This window comes from Monodelphis domestica, chromosome 4 (genome assembly GCF_027887165.1).
Source record: "Monodelphis domestica isolate mMonDom1 chromosome 4, mMonDom1.pri, whole genome shotgun sequence".
Taxonomy (NCBI): domain Eukaryota; kingdom Metazoa; phylum Chordata; class Mammalia; order Didelphimorphia; family Didelphidae; genus Monodelphis; species Monodelphis domestica.
The window spans coordinates 196,489,044-196,511,585 of record NC_077230.1 but is presented as its reverse complement, the minus strand read 5'-3'; the positions used below and the strand labels follow the sequence as shown (position 1 = coordinate 196,511,585).

At 35.4% G+C, this 22,542-nt stretch overlaps 1 protein-coding gene across 5 annotated transcripts in view; it reads left to right on the top strand.

The window, feature by feature from the left end:
* The window catches only part of PDE1A (phosphodiesterase 1A), a 455,171-nt gene that overhangs the window by 374,678 nt on the left and 57,951 nt on the right, over positions 1 to 22,542 (top strand). For all 5 annotated transcript variants that reach the window (XM_007494476.3, XM_007494477.3, XM_016433729.2 and 2 more), the window contains 3 exons: positions 13,318 to 13,399; positions 17,577 to 17,694; positions 21,411 to 21,598. In XM_007494476.3, the coding sequence (XP_007494538.1) occupies positions 13,318 to 13,399; positions 17,577 to 17,694; positions 21,411 to 21,598 (388 nt within the window). The remainder of the gene's footprint in view (positions 1 to 13,317; positions 13,400 to 17,576; positions 17,695 to 21,410; positions 21,599 to 22,542) is intronic.

The window sequence follows — 22,542 nt, the reverse complement described above, 5'->3', positions numbered from 1 at the left end:
GGGACTGAGGCAAGGGACATCATAAACTTTTTTTCCCTAGTTGTCTATGATCATTCTGTGTTTGCTACTTTTGGAACTAATTCTGGGGAGTTATTTTGTATTCTTTGGGGGAGGCATTAGGAGGGCAAGAAAGCTTTACACCCTACTCTGCCATCTTCCTGTGCAATTTTAAAAGAGATCTTAGAGACAACTATGTGGCATAGTAAATAGGATTCTAGTCTGAAAATCAGTAAGTCTGGAGTCTGGCCTCAGATCCTTACTAGTTGTGTGATCCTGAGCAAGTCATTTGATCCTATTTGCCTCCATTTCCTAATCTGTAAAATAAGCTATAGAAGGAAATGTGAATTTATTCCAATATCTTTGCCAAGAAAATCCTAAATTGAGTCACAAAGAATTAGACATGAATTAAATGATTGAACAATAAAAACTACTTTTAAGTAGTAGGGGCATCTAGGTAGTACAATTGGTAAAGTGGTGGGGCCTGGAGTCAGGAAGACTCATCTTCCTATGTTAAAGAGGGAGCAGAAAAGAGACAGAGAGAGGGGGGGACAAGAGGGGGAGGAGATGGAGAGAGAGAGAGATACAGAGAGAAACAGAGAGAGAGATACAGAGAGAGAGAGACGGGGGGGGGGGACAAGCGGGGGAGGAGATGGAGAGAGAGAGAGAGAGGAGAGAGAGGGACAAGAGGGGGAAGAGATGGAGAGAGAGAGAGAAGAGGGGGAAGAGATGGAGAGAGAGAGAGAAGAGGGGGAAGAGATGGAGAGAGAGAGAGAAGAGGGGGAAGAGATGGAAAGAGAGAGAGAAGGGGGGAGGAGATGGAGAGAGAGAGAGAGGAGAGAGAGGGACAAGAGGGGGAAGAGATGGAGAGAGAAAGAGAGAGAGAGAAGAGGGGGAGGAGATGGAGAGAGAGAGAGAAATAGAGAGAGAGAAACAGAGAGAGAGAGAGACAGAGACAGAGAGACAGAGAGACAGAGGAGAGACAGAGAAACCGAGACAGAGAGACAGAGAGAGGAAAACTTACAAAATTTTGTAAGTATATTAGAACAGGGGTCCCCAAACTATGGCCCATGGGTCACATGCGGCCCCCTGAGACCATTTATCTGGCCCCCACCGCACTTTCGGAAGGGGCATGTCTTTCATTGGTGGTCAGTGAGAGGAGCACTGTATGTGGTGGTGCCGCAAAGAGCAGCTTGCTCATGTACAGTACTACTTCCGGTGACATAATCCTTTGGGTGGCGCCTTGTTCTGAGAGTAACTGAATGAGAATGAGCTGCTGCACAAAGGGTTATGTGGCTGCACAATGGAAGACTTCAGCATGGTGAGCGGTGATCTGGGGGAGGGGATTCCGCACTGTGTGTACTGCTGCCCAGTATAGTGGTGGCAGTGCTGGGTCTGTGTAAGGTGTGACGGCCCATCACAGCCAGCACTGCAGCCTCTGCTATCCCAGACAGCGGTATACAGATTTGTTCATAGTTTTTGTTGTTGTTGTTGTTATTCTTTTTCTTTTTTTTTATAATTCGGCCCTCCAATGCTCTGAGGGACAGTGAACTGACCCCCTGTGTAAAAAGTTTGGGTACCCCTGCATTAGAGTTAATCTAGTTCACTTGCCTCCTTTGACAGATAAGAAAACTGAAGCCAAAAAGCTGCCAAAGGTCATATAAATACCAGTAAGCAACAGTGTGTGACAAAGTCAATTTTAGGATTCAGGGCTTCTGATTCCAGCATGTTTTTCTATGTTTTGAAAAGATTGCCATTATTAGACTATATTTGAGAATATGGTGGCAATCAGGCTGTGGTATTGGGATCAATCCTCACAAGACTTAAAATTTTCTATTTTAATTAATTATATAATCTTAACCAGCCTACATCTCACACACACATGCCATTTGTCATAAGGGTGAGAGTGAATGAATCCGGACAAATCCATCCATTCCCTTCCTTTTTATTGGTATTTTTATTTTTATATCACAATCTGACAGCAAGCGCAACCTTCCACACTATATCTCCAACAGCATAATAAGGGAAATATATTTCTTTAACTCTTCTCTGGGGCTGTTCAGCCATTATAATTATCTAACATTCAGTTTGATTCTATTATTCTTTTTGTTTACATAGTCATTTTTCGTAACTGACATTTCACTTTTCACTAGTTTATAAGTTTTATTTCTCATATTTCTCTTTTCTTATATCATAATAATATTTAATACCTTTATCTACCACACTCCAAATGGATGGATGACCACTTGGTTACGACACTCACACACAAAACACAGCTATGAATGGAAAAACCTTCCATCTTTTTTTAAGTATAGTTTCCACATCATGCCTTCCAGGGTTGTCTCAGATCATTTCATTGCTGAAAGTAGCCAACCTTTCACAGATTAATCATCTTAGGATCTTGCTGTTGTTGTGTTTAATGTTCTCCCAATTCTGCTTGTTTCACAATGCATCAGTTCCTACAGATTTTTCAGCTTTTTTTCTGAAGACATCTTGCTTATCATTCCTTAGAGCACGAGAGTATTCTATTACCAATATGTACCACAATTTGTTCAAACATTCCCCATTTGATGGGCTTTCCCTCAATTTCCAATTCTTTGCTACTACAAAAAGAGCAGCTATAAATATTTTTGTACAAGTAGGTCCTTTCTTCTTTTTTTATTATCTCTTTGGGACACAGACCCAGTAATGATATGATCAGATCAAAGGATATGCACAGTGTTATAGCCCTTTGGGTATAGTTTCAAATTGCCCTCCAGAATGGTTAGACATTTTGGTAATTCTTACTACAACTCAGAGCCTTGAAAGTTGCCTGGAAGCAACTGCTCAATGTTCCACAGTCAGTATGAGTTAGATTCAGGATTTGAATACAGCTCCTTCTCTGTCTCTCTCTGTCTTTCTCTGTCTCTGTCTGTCTGCCTGCCTCACACACACACACATTCATCACACATACCATAAATACAAATATAACCACTGAAACTAAAATTTAAAAGAAGTTAACTTATTCTTGCTGAGCATTTAGAGGATTGAGAATTATGATTTCTTGCTGTTTGATGAATGTTTGTTTTCTATTTCAGTAGCTTGCTAGTCACTTGGGAATTTGACAGTCTGTCCCCAAGGAGATTTACAATGTCAGCATTTCTTTTATTGTCATGAATTTCTTATTACCCAGAAACCAATCATTTAGATTCCATTCAGTATCTTTCATGTCACATACATGTGACACCTAAAAATAATCACAAGTGAAAAGCATCCCCTGTCTAAGGAAAATTGTATACCCTAGCTTATATTCAATCCACAATTTGAAAATCAAGGACTACTAGTGCTGGAAGGACTTCAATGGTCCTCTGGTCTAATTTCTCCATTTTCTAGATGAAGCTCAAATAGGTTTAGCACCTTGCCCATCATACCACAGCTAATAAGTGTAAAAAGCAGTATTATACCACAGGCCTTCTGCTTTATCCATTAGACAAGTCTGTCTCTCAGTGTCCTGACCTAAAATAACAATTTCATGAAATTTTAGAACTTTAAAACTAGTGTATTACTTTACATATGAGAAAATGAAAGACTATGTAAACAATTTATTTTCTGCCAATGTCAATTAATCAAGTTCAGTTATTAAATGCCTACTATGTTCTAGGCACTGGAAAGAAATACAAAGAAGAATATGAAGCATTTTCTGCCCTAACGAAACTTATATTCCATCAGAAAGTGGTAAAAGAAATATATAAACACACAAATTACACAAAAAAATTAAACAGGGATAGGGAAAGGAACCAGCACTTATTGCGCACCTACTAGGTACCAGGCATTGTGTTAAATGCTTTATAAATATTATTGTATTGAATCTTCAAAAAGAGCCTAGGAGGAGGGTCTACTATAATTTCCATTTTACACAAGAGGAAATTGAGACAGGCAGTAAGTGATTTCCCCAGAGTTACATAGCTAGTAAAAACTGGATTTCAATTCATATTTTTTAAATTTAAGGCCCAGTATATGCCTTGGCAAATATAGGAGGGAAGGAAGGAAGGAAGGAAGGAAGGAAGGAAGGAAGGAAGGAAGGAAGGAAGGAAGGAAGGAAGGAAGGAAGGAAGGAAGCAGGGAAGCAGGGAAGGAAGCAGGGAAGGAGGGAGGAGTAATCATTTAAGTGCCTACATTGTCCCAGGGTTAGACTAAATGCTTTGCAAACATTACCTCATTTGATCCTTATTTGACCCAAGGAGTAATATGTAGTTATGGTCCTAATTTTATAGTTGGGAAAATTGATAGGCAACAGTTAAGTGACCTAAAAGTTTGAACTCAAGTCTTTATGACTCTAAGACCAATGTTTTAATCACTGCTCTATCCAACTGCCCAATAAATGGTAGTAGGTCATTAGAAAAGAGGCAACATAATTCATTGTGCTGTTTGCTTCTACAAATTGGTATAAATTGAAATTAAATTACTATTTAAAACATATGAGAGAACTAGTATTAGAAAAACTAAGTAAGCAATGAGTTAAATCAAACAAGGCTATACATTTCTGAGGTTGTTCATGTGAATTCTAAGTTTTCTAGAGAGGTAATCATCCAACGCCCAGGCAACATGGAGACTGAAATTTGAATTAGAAGTTAGAGAAGAAACTATTCGGCAGGACACTCAGAATCTTTTGTATCTGTAAATAATAACAAATAGTAAACCTGATGCTTTTGCCAAAAAAAAAAAAGGGGTCATATTATTGAATAGATTTAGCATCAGAAGACGTTGAAAGGGCATATCATCTGCATTCATCTGATGGTGCCACTTAGGGTAAAAAAGAAATGATAATTTAAAGAACTTGAGGGACAATGAAAAGTGATTACCCAACACACACACACACACACACACACACACAAAACAAACATCAGAGATGGGCAACCTCAGAAACACAAGGGAATATAAGGCCAATTTAGAATAGTCAAATGACAGTGGAGTGATAAGTCCAAGGAAAATTACTGGAGTAATCACAACCTACTCTAATAAACTCTGTTATATACTATACACTAGCAATGGGATTCTTTGTTCCTATTGTCTAATTCTTTCAGCTGTGAAGCTTACTTAGATCATAAATAAGCTGCTCTAGGACCAGAGTTTTTGTTTTAATAGTGGCCTCATATCACAATACAGTTCCACAAAAACACAAATTTTAAAAAGTTAAAAAGTTAAAAAATACAAAGCACTTTAAGAAAATAAATGTAATCAGTTAAGATGATATAAAATCAGATATACATAATTTATTTTTTAATTATTATATTTGTTACATAAAAATTCTTCTTTTAATAACAACAAATTATTTGATACTCAGAGTAATTCTTGGCCTCACCTTGGTTGGAAAGTTTTGATTCAATCATCCTAGCTTTGGGAGAAACACAAAAACTGTGTGTGTGGTCAGTGTTCATGGTTTCATTGATTTCTAGATTTCTACAGCCCTGGTATATACTGCACAGCATGGCACCCTAAACTGACCTCTATTCTTTGGTTCAGAAGACCGGAGTCAAAATGTTTCCACCATTTACAATGATATACAAACTCAGATGTGTCTCTTAACGTTTGTGAATCAATTTCTTAATCTATCAAATGGGAATAATAATGCCTCACAGTGGATATTCACACGTAGTGACAAAAGTTCTTTGTAAACTATAATGCACTATGGCAAAATTTGAGTTGCTGTTATTCTTAGCTTGATCAGCTTGTCAGGTTTCCATGGAGACCTAACACATTAGAAGGACATTTCTCCTATCAATGTAAGTTATTTGTTCCAAATAGTTCAAAAAATCTACAGGGTTGATAACCACAAAGAAAAAGGTGTTTATTATGATCTGAGCACAGGTAGCTGGGCAATTTAATGAGGGCAGATGGGATGGGGAAACAAGTACTCTTTGGATGTGGAGTCAAAAAACATGGTTTCGGCTCCTGGTTCTGACATTTACCAGCTGTGTAACATTAATAAGGCAGTTCGCCTCATAAACCACATTTTCTTTATTTACAAAAATGGATAACAATAGTCAATACTCAGACTATAACCTTCAAGTTTGTTATGCAATTTAAGAGAGATGATATAGAGAGTGTTCTATGCATATAAAGCACTCCATAAAGGTTGGTTATTTTTGTCATCAACCATCCTTTTGGCATTTCACAGAGAAACTAAATGTACATAATGCCAAAATTGTGCTCACCAAAGGAATTTGGAACAAAACTGGTCTAACAGTCAACATTGCCCTCAGTTCTCATGCTATAAGTACTTGCCATTCAGCTGTCAAATCTTAAAGAAAAAATATACACAATCAAACAAAACAATCCTATAAATTGTACCTCCTGGTAAAAGAAGGCTAATTTCTAGATTCTTAGCATACTTTGGAAGATTAAATGTCTTAAATTCTCCAAATCTATTTTAAATTTGACACAAAGAACTAATTGGAAAAAGGAAAACAGACCAATACTTCAAAAAAAAATGTCCTGAATGTTTGTTTCTGATGTTCAATGTCATATAGAATGTGAGCTTCAAGATTACTGGGAGAATGGTTTTGCATTCAGACAATATCCTTTCAAAAAACAACTGAACTCCAATTTTTCCTTGGTGTTCTACTGAAAATATTGGTAGACTTGATATTTGTTCAATGGACTTATCTATATTAGAGGTAATTTAAAACTGATGATATAGGACATTTGATTCAATGAGTATATACTTAGTGCCTACTAGGTACCAGGCACTATGCCAAGGATCCAAAAAGCAAAAGAGAAAGAGTTCTTGCCCTCAAGATTCTCATGCTTTACCTGAGAGTTACAATGTGCACATATTAGAAAGCAACAACAGCAACAAATACCAAGAAAGTAATTTCAAGAGGAAGAGGTAAGGACAGCACATGCTGGAATCTCAAAGGACTTCATCTAGCAGACAGGATCTGAGCTGGAGACAAAGACATGTTAGCTTAGTGGCGAGTTTTAGCAGCAACAAATCTAGCCTGTGCTTTTGGAAGATTTAGTTTTGTTGGAGTTAAAGCAAAATAACCTCCAGCAAGAGTTAGAGGCACAGGAGCTCTAGCCTCATAAATCTTTGTTTTAAACATTATCTAGTAGGTTGAGTAGCCTGTAAATATCAGATGGGCTTTGTTTTATAATTCATAATAAAAGAATGCACTTTCAGAGAGGAAATAAGTTCTGACTAAATTGCTAGCATTTGAGTAAACCACCTTCAGTTTTATCACTCCAAATGTTTGATGGACATTCTTTGAAGTCAACAAGAGATTTGTTTGCACAGATGATATACTTACTCAATTGAATCTAAATTTGTTCCAAAATTTAAATTTAAAAAATTTTGGGATCTAACTTCAGAAAATAGCTGGTAGACAAGTGGCCAGGCCTACTTTACCATTTATCTATACTGAGAAATAATTTCCTAGGGTCCAAAGGACCTGTCAATAGATCCTTCCTGGGTGATGCATTTGTTTCTGTCCACTGTTCAAGGCCTGGTAACTCATCCAATGCTATCATTTAGCTCAAAAAGTACAGAGAAGTAGACATAATGGCAAAGCTTAGAATGATCTGGAAAGAAGAGCTCAGAGACACTTCTCTCTACTTTTCTTGAATGGGCACACTCCATAGATAAGATTCTGAAACAACGAGGCTTTTCAATCAATTTATTGACAATTGCTCTGGCATCAGCCTCTTTGGCACTGTTTGCACCAAATGGAGAGGATGTATTTTGAAATGTTCAATCAGGTATTTTGTGTCATGTATACAAGTGGACAAAATCTCCAAAAAAAAGATTTCTTTCTAAACAGACGTGATCCTAACAATTAAAATTTTAACTCAATTGGAAACATAAGGCAGAAAAAAATATTTAAATCTAACTATATCCACCTGCAGGCTCTGTTTTTATCTGTAATGCATCACAGAATGGTTCTAAAAGGACTTCTGTTTTCCCATGGAAACAATAATTATAATTGGAGGTTGAAGACTTGGCATAAAGTAAATCATAATTATGACTAAATTTTTCATAAAATAAAATATACAAGTATAAATCTACCAAAATTATATCAATCCAAGACAGAATATCAGACACATCTTTAAAAAAAAAAACAAGCAAATGGCTTTGGTATATGTCTGGTGAAGAAAGCCTAGAAATTTCAGAACCATATTTGGTGGTTGTGTCCTCTTGCTAATTAAGAGTCTGTGGTCTGTTTTGGAGTAAAATAGTGACTTTCCTGTGTGGATTCCTTAAGGCTTTCTAGCAAAGATTGGCTTTCAGTCTGCTGGGATGTTTTAGAGTGAATTCATGCAAAGATAATTGAGAGAGTTAAGCAAGATAGCTAGTGAGGTACTATCCAACTCTAAATTTTTTCTTTTTTCTTTTTCTACATCTATTTATGTAAATCATCCTCCATACCAGGAATATACTCTTACATTTCTACCATGAGAAAAACTCTTTCACTTAAGCCACCTCTTTCAGGAAGCTTTCCCTCATCCCACTAGCTAAAAGTGATAAAAATTTGTTCTGACACTTTTTCTGAACTTTCCTCCCCTTTATTACATTCTCCCTTGTGCCATAATAATTTGTATCCCAATTGTGTCTTTTTTATTAGGTTAGAGAGACAGCGTCATGAAATTAAATTCCTATAATAATAATATAGAACTTATAATCAGCTTGCAGTCACCAGAGGAGAGATTGATCTAGGTTCTGATGCTTAATAGTTGTGTAAACCTAGGCAAATAACTTTGAGTCGTTTCCTCATCTGTAATAAAGAGGGAATAAGTCCTCTACTAATTCACAGGATTTTTATGATGAGAACATAAACCTAAAAGTTCTTTTTAAATGCAAGTTTTTATTATAATTTTCTCGAGGATACTGTGTATTTCTTCATATTCCCAAGAAAGTAATGTTTGTTGAATTTTTGATACACATGTAAGCACATACTTATACACATACACATAATATATATATATACATATATATATATATACAATTATATGCATCCTGGGTATATGTGTATATACATATGTTTATACATAAATGAATACACACATATATGTATATATTTCTCATAGTTATTGATAATGTAAGTAATAAAGTAATATATAATGTTATTTTCCAAAGAAGTTTACCATTCTAAGTGCAAGTCAATTCAATTTATCAAAAGTTTATTAAGTGTCTACTATATGCAAGACAACTTATTAGATCTTGGGAGAGTAAGCGAAAATGGCAGCCCCTCAGGGAGCTTACAGACTCATGGGAAAGGGGATTTGTAAACAAGCAAATAGGGTCCAAGTTAAAAGGTGATCAGGATAAAGGATGAATTCAGACAAATCGCTTTTAGGAGGGAAGAGGTCATGTTTACATAGTCAGAGATGGTTTCATGGTAAGGATATATCCTAAGTTGAGACCTGAAGGAAAAGAGAAATTTCAACAGAGACAGTCAGAGAAGGGGTATAATGGGAAAGAAGTCAACATAAAAAATAAGCCTTCACTATATTAAATTTTAAATAATGTAACTACAATAGAATGATAGGTCGATTTGGGAGGAACCTAGAAATCCAGCCCCCTTGTTTTACTGATAAGGAAGCTAGAAATCTGGAGAGTGTAAGTGATATAACATTTTAAAGGAATATTTTTTCCCTTCAACAGCTCATTCATTCTTCATTTATTCAAAGCTAGTATTGCTGCTCAAGTTTCAGTGGGGGTAAAAAACCCCAAAATACAAGGAATATTAAATTCTGTTAAGACTGAGTTTGACACTTCATTCATTGCCATCAGGGCACCTCATATTTCTTTGAAAAGTCATAAAAACAAGGAAAGCATAGCATCACAAAAGCTTTAAACCAGTTCTTTCAGAATTTCAGCTATTATAGACACAAGATGAGGTTATGGTTAACATGCTGTTGGATACTATTAATAGAATGAATGAATAATGAAGGTAAGAATTGACCAATATGTAGTAATCAAGCAGCATCTTCTCAATGAAGCCATATTTATGCTAAACAGAAAAGGCTGGGAATATATATATATATATATGTATAATTAGCTATTGTTTTTCATTGAGTCACTATATAATTCAGTTTTAAGGAATCATTTTGGCCTCAAGTTATTCTAAATATACACCTCCCCCCCCTCCTGTTATAAAACATAGTAATGAACAAGAAGAAAAATTCAACCCATGACTCTGAACTCTTATTTTAGATGAATGAAGACTAAAACTGGATCTAATGGAAAACACCAAGCAGGAGTAGTTTAGCCTTGGCACTTTCCAGGCCCTTCCAAATGGGCTTTTTTATCTTTTTCATAATAACCTCTTCCCCAGTGTCCTAATACTCTTCATTCTCCCCAATCCCCTTCAAATGATTCACTCCCAAGAAAGCAGATGAAAGTGCTACCCTTCCCAGGAGTATTTGCAGTTTTTAAAATAGTCTTCAAAATGGTGAGATAAATAAAGATCCTCTAATGTAACTAGGTTTTAAAGTTTCTGAGACAGGATATATGTAAGTACCCATGTGTGAAAGCAGGCATACTTCCCTGGTTTAATGTAGGGGGTACTGAGACCTCCTCAGAATTGCTGAAATCACAGAGGCATCTCCATATTCTACATTTTTATGTCAATCAAAGGCTCTAAATTTTTGGGAAGGGTTCTTGGCCTGTGATTTCATTGCTTTAGGGAACTTCCAGTAGGGAAAACTCCTGTAGTACCATATATATAGCTTATAATTTTAGAAGATTATCTGGGAGACTAAGAGGTCAAATATTTTGTTTATGACAACTAATATGGAATCCAGCTCCTCCTTACTATCCACTCAATCCCATTAACATTCAAATGTCTGAATCAATCTGCCATTTAGCTCCCCTTCAAAAAAGATTTATTAAACACCTACTGTGTGTGAAGCTGGGCAACTAGGTGGCACAGTGCATAGAGTACTGGACCTTGAGTCAGGAGGAGTCATCATCCTGAGTTCAAATTTGGTCTCAGACACTTACTAGTTGTGGGAGCCTAGGCAAGTCACTTAACCCTATTTGCCTCAGTTTCTTTATCTCTAAAATGCAGTAGAAAAGGAAATAGTAAATCACTCCAGTGTCTTTGCCAAAAAAAGGTAGGGATCACAAAGAGCTGAACACAACAAAAATGAGTAGGCAATGTGCTATTACTGAAAATACAAGGATAAAAAAGAAAAAATTCCTACCCTCAAAAAAAAAACATACATTCTTCAGGACCAGAAAGGAAAATAGGTAGATTTATTGGTATATATAGAAAAAAAGGCAAGATAGTTTGAGGAATAAAGCATTGGCAGCTGGAAATGTGAGGGAGGGTCATATAGGAGGCATAGTAGAAAGAACTCATATGGGAGTTAATAAACCTGGGTTCTAGGTCTTCTAACTCTTCAAATAACTATCTAGGTGACCTTAATTTCTTTGAATTAATGGTCTTCACCTGTAAAAGGTGATGGACAGAGTCAGTGACTTCCAAGATCCCTTTCACTTTAAATTTATTATTCTGTGGCTAGCTGACCTTCAAGACAATTACAAATCTAAAATTTCTTGTTCCTACCAATATAAAAATGTAAAAAGTTGAACCTCCCAAATTTGCTTCACTAGAAACAATTTAATCCAGCCACATTAAGTTGTGAGAAATAAGATCTATCAAATATTCAAATTCTGCATTGGAACCTTAAGGCTATTATATCAGACTAAACCAAAACAATTCCACTAAAATAATTTCCTATTTCTAGCATCAATGTTTTCCCACGAAGTTCCAAGGTATAAAATATGTAATGTATCAGAGTAAAATCACCTTCAAAATATTTCCATTTACAATTCAGGTCTTTAGATAATAGCTGGCATTACTTAGTGCTTTAAGTTTTGCCAAGCATTTTATATACATAAACATGTTTGAGACTTAACACCAGCCATATGAAGAAAGTGCTATAATGATCCCCATTTCACAGGTGAACAAACTGAGGCACAGAAAGGTTAAACAATCTGCCATAACATATCTAGAAAATGTATGAAATAGGATCTGAACTCAGGTCTTCCTGATTTAAACCCTGCACTCATCTATTGTGCTACAGAATTCTTTATATACTCCCAAGAAGCTTGTATCCTACTGTGAGTATACAACATGATCACAGATAACTAAATACAAGATACATGTACAAATAAATTAATAAATTCAAACTTAATTTTTTTCTGGAGAATGGGGGAATCATTTCCTGTTACTTAGATGAGTCAATACCAAGCAGATTCTTGGACTCCATGTGTATTTTATTTTATTATGGGAAAAGAAACTTGTCCTTTTTATGGAAAAAAGGGGGAATGAAATGTTTTTTTTTTTCCTAATGATGGGGGGCCAAAGGATCATCGATTTCATGCCATAGGAGGGCTTGGAACTTAATTAGTATGACAATAAAAATATTTCTAAACAAATATAATCCCTTAACTTTTATCAGATTAAATATTAGCAGCTCAGTTTTTCAAAGGCCCAAGTATTCACTGCCCTCAGTGTCCACATTTAGCATACAGGATAAGCCATAAGGAAGCACTGAGAACTCCCACCAACTTGCAACCAGGCTATGACTTACTATAAAGGCCCTAGAGAGGAGGCCAAGACACATAGAGAGAAAATGACTTGTGCAGGGTCACATAGCTAATAAGCATCATGGGCAGGATTTGAACGCATACAAAACTTCATTTTTTTAAACATAACAAGTGACTCATTGAGAAATCAGTCCTTAACATTTTCATAAAATACCCAAATGCTTCATGGTCAATAATGGTCAAATTGTTGGTCTTAAAGCATAAAGGACTTGCTGATATATTTATTCTTTTTATATCTATTCAGTATATATTCATATGTATATGTGTGTGCGCTTGTTTTAACTTCCTTTAGAATATATGCACTTTGAAAGTAGGAATTATTTCGTTATTTGTAATTCTGTCTCCTGGCACATAGTAGATGCTTAATACATTCATACAGATGGATTGTTGACAGGAAGAAGAAACCCCAGAGCAACGTTCATGTGCAATATTACTAAGTAGATGTCAAATATAGTAGTTTGCTGAGAAATATTTTGAGGCGCCGTGGAAAAGTCCCAGATAGTTCAGATCTTTCTCATTACAGTCAGGGAACAAGAAAAGAAGTAGCAGCTTGATCTCTTTGCCCTGTACCTGCTTCTGATTATCTAAAACAAAATGGCTTGTCACTTCAGATGTGATCTCATCATTAGTAAGAACCTGGCATTTTAGGCTTTCTTTCCCTTTTAATCCTTGATATTAGTATTTCTCCTGAATGTTTCGGTACTAATGAGATTTCTTTTCCACAGGGAGACAAGGAAGCTGAGTTAGGCCTTCCCTTTTCTCCACTCTGTGACCGCAAATCAACAGTGGTAGCCCAGTCACAATTAGGTAATGTTGAAATGTTGGGGGTGGGGGACAGTGGCAGGGGATGTATGTGTGTTGTGTGCGTGCATGGGTGTCCTTTCATCTTAAAATGAATTATGTATAATGAAATTATCTGCATAAAAATCTTGAAAACTCTAGATGAAACTTCATGAAAAAATCTTCTAATACACTCATATCTGCCGTATTTTAGAATCCAGAAACTTTAAAAGTGCTATATAAATTTGAGTTATCTAGAGAATATATTTAGTAATATGTTTATGCTATATTGAATGTTCTTAAAATTTGCTTTCCTCATTTATATTAGCTGAGTCAGATTCGTTATTATCTTATTTTCCTTAAAAAAAATTCCCTATGTAAAAATTATTTGAAAGGTACATTTATTCCAAAAGGAAGCTGAGCCTTTAGGTACCAAAAGATGTATGATGGAAAGCTCTTTCCCTGACTCTTTTTTCTCCTTTTGGTGTATGATACTAATCTCCCTGAGCTCTTTGCACTGTAGGAGATTGAACAGGATAATTGTGAGACACTTGGGTGTCCCTTCTGTGTCAGGCATCCTGTCTAAGAGGGCTGTATCCAGAGCTACTTGATGCCTCAGAAAAGCAAGTATGGGCAAAGGAAGAAGAAGAAAGGTGGGGGAAGAGAGACAGAGAAAAGGGGAAACAGCAGAAAGAAAGATAGGGAGGGACAAAGAAGCAAAAAGTAAAAGAGAAGGATATAGGTGTTTCATTACTCTACAAGTTGAGATCTTGTTCCCAAGTTCCATGATTAATGAATAATAATATGCTTTTAGATAAGTTATTTCACCTTTCAAGCCTTCAGCTTCTTCATTAATAAAATTAAATGGTTGCTCTCTTCTCTCCAAGCTCTAAGGTTCTATTTTGGGGCAGGGAATAAGTTCCACCAGCCATTATCTCAGTAACATCCACACCTATCTCTTTCTCAGCCATCACTGCTGCTTCTTTACCTCCGATTCTAATCTGGAACTGGAAATTTGACCTACTTAAATTGGTTTGCTTTATTTAAACTTTGCTAAGTCAAAAGACTGCCAGAATCAATATAAATATGACAATCCATTGCAGATAGAGCCTTTGGTCTAAGTTAAAACCTGGGAGCTATTGAGGATGCATTAGGGTATCTGATACGATTTTTGGACTAGTTTCTTTTTGAAGTTTCTCTTTGTGTTAGACAACATTTAAGACCTACTTTATGTCTAAATGCCATGGGGAGATCCAGTCATATTTATTTCACTTTAACAAAAAATTAATTTGATTGTCTGGCACGAATGCCTGGCAAACTGACAGAGAAAATTTTAATTTCCAGGAGTGATTGATCACAGTATTTAGTGCTGGAAAGGATTTAAGAGGTCATCTGGTAAAACAACTTCATTTTCAAGAGTAACAAAGTAACATGGGAAAAAGCCATAGTCAGAAATACATAAATGCAAGTTATTATTATTATTTATCACTTGTGGTATTTCAGGGACTGTGCCAATCACCTTACAAATATTATCTCATGTGATACTCATAATAACCCCGTGAGGTAGGTAATATCCATTTTTTATGGAGAAATTGAAGCAGATAGAGGCTAAGTGACTTGTCTAGGGTCACACTAATAACAAGTGTCCGACTTCACATTTGAACTGAGGTCTTCCTGATTCCCCACCCAGAACTATACTTTACCTAATAGCCTTGTTTTCAAAAGGAAGAAAGTGAAATTCAGAGAAAGGTTAAGTGAATTTCCCAAAGTTTCTTAATAGTTAAACCAGTAAGTAGTTAAAACAGATTTTGAACCCAGGTCTTTTGTTCCAAGTTCAGCAATGTTTTCATAGTACTACACTGTCCTCATATTTATGTAATGTAGCATTTAGTTTTATTTTCCAAAAATCCAAATCAGGATTAAAGGTTTAGTGTTGGAAGGGACATTAGAGGTATTCAAGGCCAACCCTCTGCTTTCACAAATTAGGAACCATGATGTCCAGACAGGATAAGTGACTTCTCCAATGTCATAGAGATAATGAATGAGGCTAGATTTGAATGCAGGTCCTCCCACTCCAAAGGCATTGAAATTCACACCAATATGAAATCAGCCTATGATTTAGTCAATAAATCCTAGACAGTTGCCTGAGCCAGGTGGAGATTAAGTGAGGTGTTTAGGGTCAGATAGTCAATAAATTGCTTTAAACCCAAACTTTTGATGTTACTCCAGTAACCCCATGCAAGTACACCTAAAAGGTACTGCTTATCAGTAAATCATCAAGTTTTTATTAAGCACCTACTGTGTGCAAGATCCTGGGCATGCCAAAAGAAAAGAAATAAAACAATTTCCATATATGATCAGATAGCTTTGCTTTGAAGTAGGGGTATTTATAATGAAAAGCTTTGGCATTTCCAATTTAAAAGCCACACTTTAATGTGTATAGCTATCAAAACAGTTTCCAGAAATATGAATTCATTTGAACAGCTGTTCTAATGATCTGGGTTATGTGGCAATTTTGCACATTGTCTGTAAAATACCACCAGCCAGATTTTCTTTGACACTCAAGGGTCTTGCTGGTAAAAGCATTCAAGGTGGTAGGAGCTCTGGATCAAAGTTCCAGAATTCTCTTTGGTTCTTTGATGCATTAGTTGAGGTCTCTGCAGAGGCTGAAATGGGCTGCTGCCTCCTTCTCTACCTAGATTTGGATGGTAAATGCTCAGGAAAGGCTAGTGGCCTCTATTCTTTAACCATGTCACCTTTTCCTTTGATGAACACTTTAACATGTAAAAAACATGGTTCAAGGCTGAAATTCCCAGCTGTATGATAGATATTGCCATTCTCTTGCCTGAATTGACAGAACCCTCCTACACACTTCCAAATACCACTTGGCATCCATAAAATAGCGAATAACGATTTGAAATGTCCGCTCATTGACAGGAGGCTCAAGCTGCTAGGATTGGGATTTGGAAGTGGGAGGAATGGTTAAATTCCTGTGACCTAGGAAAGAAGCATCACTCATTAAAGTGTATAATTGACTTGGAGCTTCAACATTAGCCTTTGTTAAATTGCTTCTTCTACTCCAAGTAGAGCAGAAAATTATATGGAGGTAGATCTTTCCAGTGAAAGTGGAAAAACTGTTTTAATCTCAAATTAAGAATAAAGTCACATTCAAGAATAATCCCAGTATGATATCAAAGAAGAGAACTATTGGTTTGGAGTTGGGTCTAACTTAAGGTCCTCAGTTTAGAGCTGAAAGAGACTTTAGAAGGAACCTGGTCCTCTACCTTCATATTATAGATGAGGAGAATACAGATTAGAAAGTAAGACATACAGTGATTTGTCCAGTATCATCTAAATATTAAGCAGAAAAGCTTGTATTTCAACCCACATTCTCTAGCTCTAGCTCTAGTTTGGTTCCCACTGTATCAGTTATTGTCCCTAATTTCTAAAACTGGATTTTATTAATAGAGTTACCAGGAAACTTAGAGATGATCTAATATAGTGGTATGAAATAAAGAAAATCAAAAGGCCACTGATATTCATATTAGACTCCCTGCAGGCTGAATATTGATATTTATGCAATATTATATTACATTATATTATAAATCTGCATAGTCAAATAATATATCACACATGTAATATTATATTACATCATATATTATAGATTATATAACATAATATATCATAGATTATCTAATATTGATCATCTAATATGATAATTATATATATAGATTATATATTACACCATATTTCACATTATATTCTATTATATGATAATATTATATGTTTTATTGTATTTTTATTTTTCTTAAATATTTCCCAGTGATATTTTAATTTAGTTCTGGCTTACCTCAGGAATGATGACCTGCAACATATAAGAACTATGTTTGATTCCACTAGTCTAATTCAAACTCTTTAATTTACAAATGTGAGAGTGAGGCCCAGAAAAGTTGGAAAACTCACCAAATGCACACAAATATTTAGTGACTAAATGGGAAGTTCTAATTTAGGTCTCCTACATTTTAGATCAATAGTTCAACCCCTTGTACCAAAATGTTATTTATAGAAGAGCTCAAGAAAGGGCCAGTTAACCCAGTTCCTATAGTGATGATGTATGTTATCCCAGAGAATTAATTTGAGGATCATTGGCTTTGGCATCCAGGAAAATGTAAAAACAATTTCATTTTTTCTTCATTCTTCTCAGGTTTCATTGATTTCATAGTAGAGCCAACATTTTGTCTTCTCATGACTGCAACAGAAAACATTGTTATTCCTCTTATACAGGAAGCAAAATCTGACAATTCTTCCTGTTCCACATCAAGGTTTGAATTTGTTTCCTACCTTTTCTTGTGTCCTTATGAGTTTTAATAGTGTATTACTTTGTATAAGCATTATTTCTTGACAAATGGGGAACTTTTGTAGGACTTGTTATATGACATTGCCCCCAGGTGGGAATATGCTAGAACTACAAATTCAACAATGGCACAAAGAAGATCCTAGTGGTGTAGGATCATAGACTTAAAGGGCACCTTAGAGGTATTCTAGTCCAACCCCCTTATTTTGCAAAAGGTGAAACTGAGGACTATAGATTTGCTCTAGTTTGAACAAGTAATGAACAAAAGTTATGATGCCATCTACATATTGTATTTTTCTAGGATCCATGAGAAGTTACAAAAAATATTAATTTTCAGTGAACTTGATCTTAACCTTTGTATTAAATATTCATTTTAGCACAAGAACAATAATTTATATCTTATAGGTATTTCCAAGTGTTAGAAAATATATAGGTCATTTCCCCAAATGTCCTGACATATACAGTGTGAAATATTATTGATAATAATATAATACTAAATAAAAACCTTTCATCATCTTCATTTTTCTGGGATCTTTATATCCAATTTATCATAAAATAGCACCTGCCTGAATGGAACTTCCATAAACAAAAATACCAAATAAATATAACATAGGTCTCATAGGTCTATGAACTTTTTCCTGAATCTCCAAAATAATTCATACTATTTTTAATGATAGCTACATTTAAGCTAACATTTGATAGTGTTTTAAGCCATGCAAAGTTTTTTACATTTATTATATTTTCTCAGCCTCATAACAACCCACTAAAGAAGACACTGTTGTTGTTGTGACTGTATTATTACCATTTTACAGATGGGGAAACTGAACCCAATTTCCTCATCTTAAAATGAAGGCTTTTGTACTAGAGCAGGGTCATACTGAGTAGATCCAACATTCTGCGGACTGCCCTAAGATTCTGGTTTACTGACAAATAAACTGCATGTATGTGTATGTCCATGTGTGCACAAACACACATAAATACTATTTCTTTCCCCCTCTGGAAAAAAACAACAACAAAAACTCTAAATTTTAGAATTGGAAGCAAGTTTGGGGGCCTTCTGGTTCTGACCTGTTTGAGTCAGATAACTTTTGGACTGTATGGATTTAAAAAGGCCACATTCTACTGAGAGGAAGTAAGATATGCAAAAATAAAAAAATATAAAGTAATACCAGGATTTTTTGATTCATTACTTCTTCTGCCTATTATGATGTGTCTAATGAATAAGGAATGGGGGATGTTTTATGAGTTTTATATATTTCTACACATATAATTCATTCATCCAAAATTCCAAATTGATGACTCCACTGACAAATTCATTTTAGTGGAGAATCATTTAAATGGTCATTTATGAACATTGTAACAGTTTTAAATGCTTGAATATTCACTGTACAACTCACAGGCTCATTCAGTCTTGCCCTAATGATACAGATGGGCTGATGCTTTATCCAAAAAAGTCTTCTCTTCTGCCCTGGTCACCTCATTTCTGGAGTCCTGCTTTCAATTTGGGGTACCACATTTTGAGAGGTCATTGGCAAACTGGAATGGATCCAGAGGACAGTCAGAAAATGGGAAATGTTTAGCCTAGTAAAGATAAAATGATGGGTGATCATGGGCCAACATGAATCATAGTGTTCAGACATTATAAAGACTGTCATGCAGAAGAGGAGGTAGGATTGATCTTCTTGTCACCAATAAATAGAATTAAGAGCACTGGGTAAAAAATACCTAGAGTAAATATAGAGAAATAATTTAAAACACTGAGAGCTGTTCAAAGGTGAAATTAGTTGATTCAGAGTTGTGGGGTTCCTGTAGCTAAAAGTCTTCAAATGGAACACTTGTCAGAAATACTGTGAAGGAATTTCCTTTCCAGGTACATGATTGGCTTCAACACTAGTTTTCAACATTGAAATTTTGTGTGCTATACAAGTCCTACTCTAATGTAAGCTCATTGAGGGCAAGGGACTGCTTTCTTATTTATTTTTATTTCTTGGATCATGTCAGAAAATGCCTGGTACATAGTTAACAAATGCTTACTGAATTGTAGATTTCACGGAATCACAGACTTGAACCTCATAAGATAACAAATGCTCATGTGTGGGCTGCCATCACCACGACACTTTTGGCTTTAATAATAGCTTCTTCTTTCTCCAAATATTATTAGTGCTACTTTGCTTGGTTGGAGAAAGAAATGGTAAACCACTCCAGTATCTTTCAAGAAAATCCCAGATGGGGTTACAAAGAGTCAGACACAACTGAAACGACCAAACAACAATATTCTGCTTGATAACCCTCATCATTGGGCTTTGCTCTGGGCAACTATAATTGAGTCATAAACTTCTGTTCTATCTAAAAAGTCAGGGTTAGACTACCCCTGAAGGTCCTAGAACATAAAGTGGCTGTAGTATAGGGCTACCTACTTGTGAAGAAACACAGGGATAATAACAACAATGGCCTGTTTTTCTTGCCAGCTACTTTTTAATAAATTTCATTTGGTCATTTAGCAAGTATTATAAATGTCTTCTGTGCAGCAGGCAATGTGTTTGGCACAAGGATAGAAACCAAGAATATAAATTGATCCCTTTTCCAATGAGCTTCCTTTCTACTGGTTATGGTGGGGGGACTGTATAACACAGGTTTTGATTCCTCTTTCTTCCTCATGTACACTATTCTCTATTTCACATGGAATGAACAAGGAGAGAAGTGAGAGAAGATATTGTCATGCTTTTTAAAAATTATTTCTTTCTTTATTTTTCTTTTATTTGGAATATTTTTCCATGGCTAAATAATTTATGTATGATTCCCCCTTACCTCCCCCAACCAGAGCTGACAAGCAATTCCACTGGGTTTTACTTGTATCATTGCTCAAAACCTTTTTTCCATGTTATTCATATTTTCAATAGAGTGATCTTTTAACATCAAAAACTCAATCATATCCCCATCCAACTACATGATCAGTCATATGTTTTTCTTCTGCACTTCTGTTCCTAGAATTCTTTCTCTGGATGTGGATAGATTTTTTCTCATAATTTTCTCTGGATTTTCCTGGGTTATTGCATTGCTGCTAGTAAAGAAGTCCATTACATTTGATTGTACCACATTGTATGTCCTTGTGTACAATGTTCTCCTGGTTCTGCTCCTTTCACTCTGCATCACTTCCTGGAGTTTGTTCCATTCCCCATGGAATTCCTCCAGTTCATTATTCCTTTGAGCACAATAGTATTCCATCACCAAAATATACCACAATTTATTCAGCCATTCCCCAAATGAAGGGCATCCCCTCATTTTCCAATTTTTTGCCACCACAAAGAACGCAGCTAAGAATATTCTTGTACAAGTCTTTTTCCTTATTATCTCTTTGGGGTACAAACCCAACAGTGGTATGGCTGGGTCAAAGGTCAGACAGTCTTTTAAAGCCTTTTGGACTTATTTCCAAATTGCCCTCTAGAATGGTTGGACCAATTAACAACTCCATCAGCAATATATTCCTGTCCCAATTTTGCCACAACTCCTCCAACATTTATCACTTTCCTCTGCTGTCATATTGGCCAGTCTGCTCGGTGTGAGGTGGTACTTCAGAGTTGTTTTAATTTGCATTTCTCTAATCAGAAGGATTTAAATACTTTTTCATGTTCTTATTGTCATGTTTTAAAATAATTTTTAAAATACAATTTCTTTTTTTTGTAGCCCAACTAACATTGGATATTTAAACAGTGGGGAAACTTTTAGAAAGACGAATATTAAAAGCAGAATAAGTGATAAGACTAATTCCCCAGACAATTCTCTTGCAACAGTGGACCTGAAGAACTTTAAGTGCAAATTGTTGGATATCATTGGAAGGAACAAAGAGAGGTGGAGAGAGTTAGCAATCGAAGGTATTCATGAATACATTTATCTTTTTTCCATAATTATGCCTTACCTCAGTACTTTGGATTATTTCCCATTTTATTGTATATGTCATGGCATGTTCATGTTCTTTAGAACTAAATGCTCTCTGCCTCTAACAATGCTCTCTCTCTCTTTATTTCTCTCTTTTTTTCCTCCCTCCCTTCCTTATCCACCTTATTCTTTTGTTTTTATTCCCATAGAAAGATTGGTTGTTGTGAGAGAAAAAAGTGTTTTGTTTATTAGGTGCTCTATATAGAACCAGAGGAGTGCAGGGAAAAGAACACTTGATACAAAACCAATAATACCTGTGTTTCTTTGAAGTTACTTCTAGGAGGCTTTAAATATGAGCAAAATACACTGGACTTCAAGTAGGAAGACCCTGGATCAAGACTTGGGCTTAAACAGTCCTGTTTCTACCAAGAATGTCCCATAAGGCCTTGTTTAATGATTTCACTTACCTATGTTTTAATTTCCTTATCTATATACAATTTAAATATCTTGGGGATTCTTCTATTGTTTCATATATATATATATATATATATATATATATATATATATATATATATATATATATAAAATCTATTCCACTGATATAAAACTCTTATTTCTTATCCAGAACCAGATCATTTTGAAGATTGCCATTTTGTAATACAGCTTGAAGTCTGGTACTGCTAGGATGCCTTCCTTCACATTTTTTTCATTGATTCCCTCAATATTCTTGGCCTTTTGTTATTCTAGATGAATTTTGTTATTTTTTATAGTTCTATAAAATATTTTTGGTGTTTTGATTAGTATGGGACTGAATAAGAGTTAATTTAGGAAGAAATGTCATTTTATTATGTTGTAGATTTCATTTATTTGTGAGTAATCAATATTCATCTAGTCATTTACATCTATTTTGTTTCCAGATTGTTTTATAATTGTATTTATA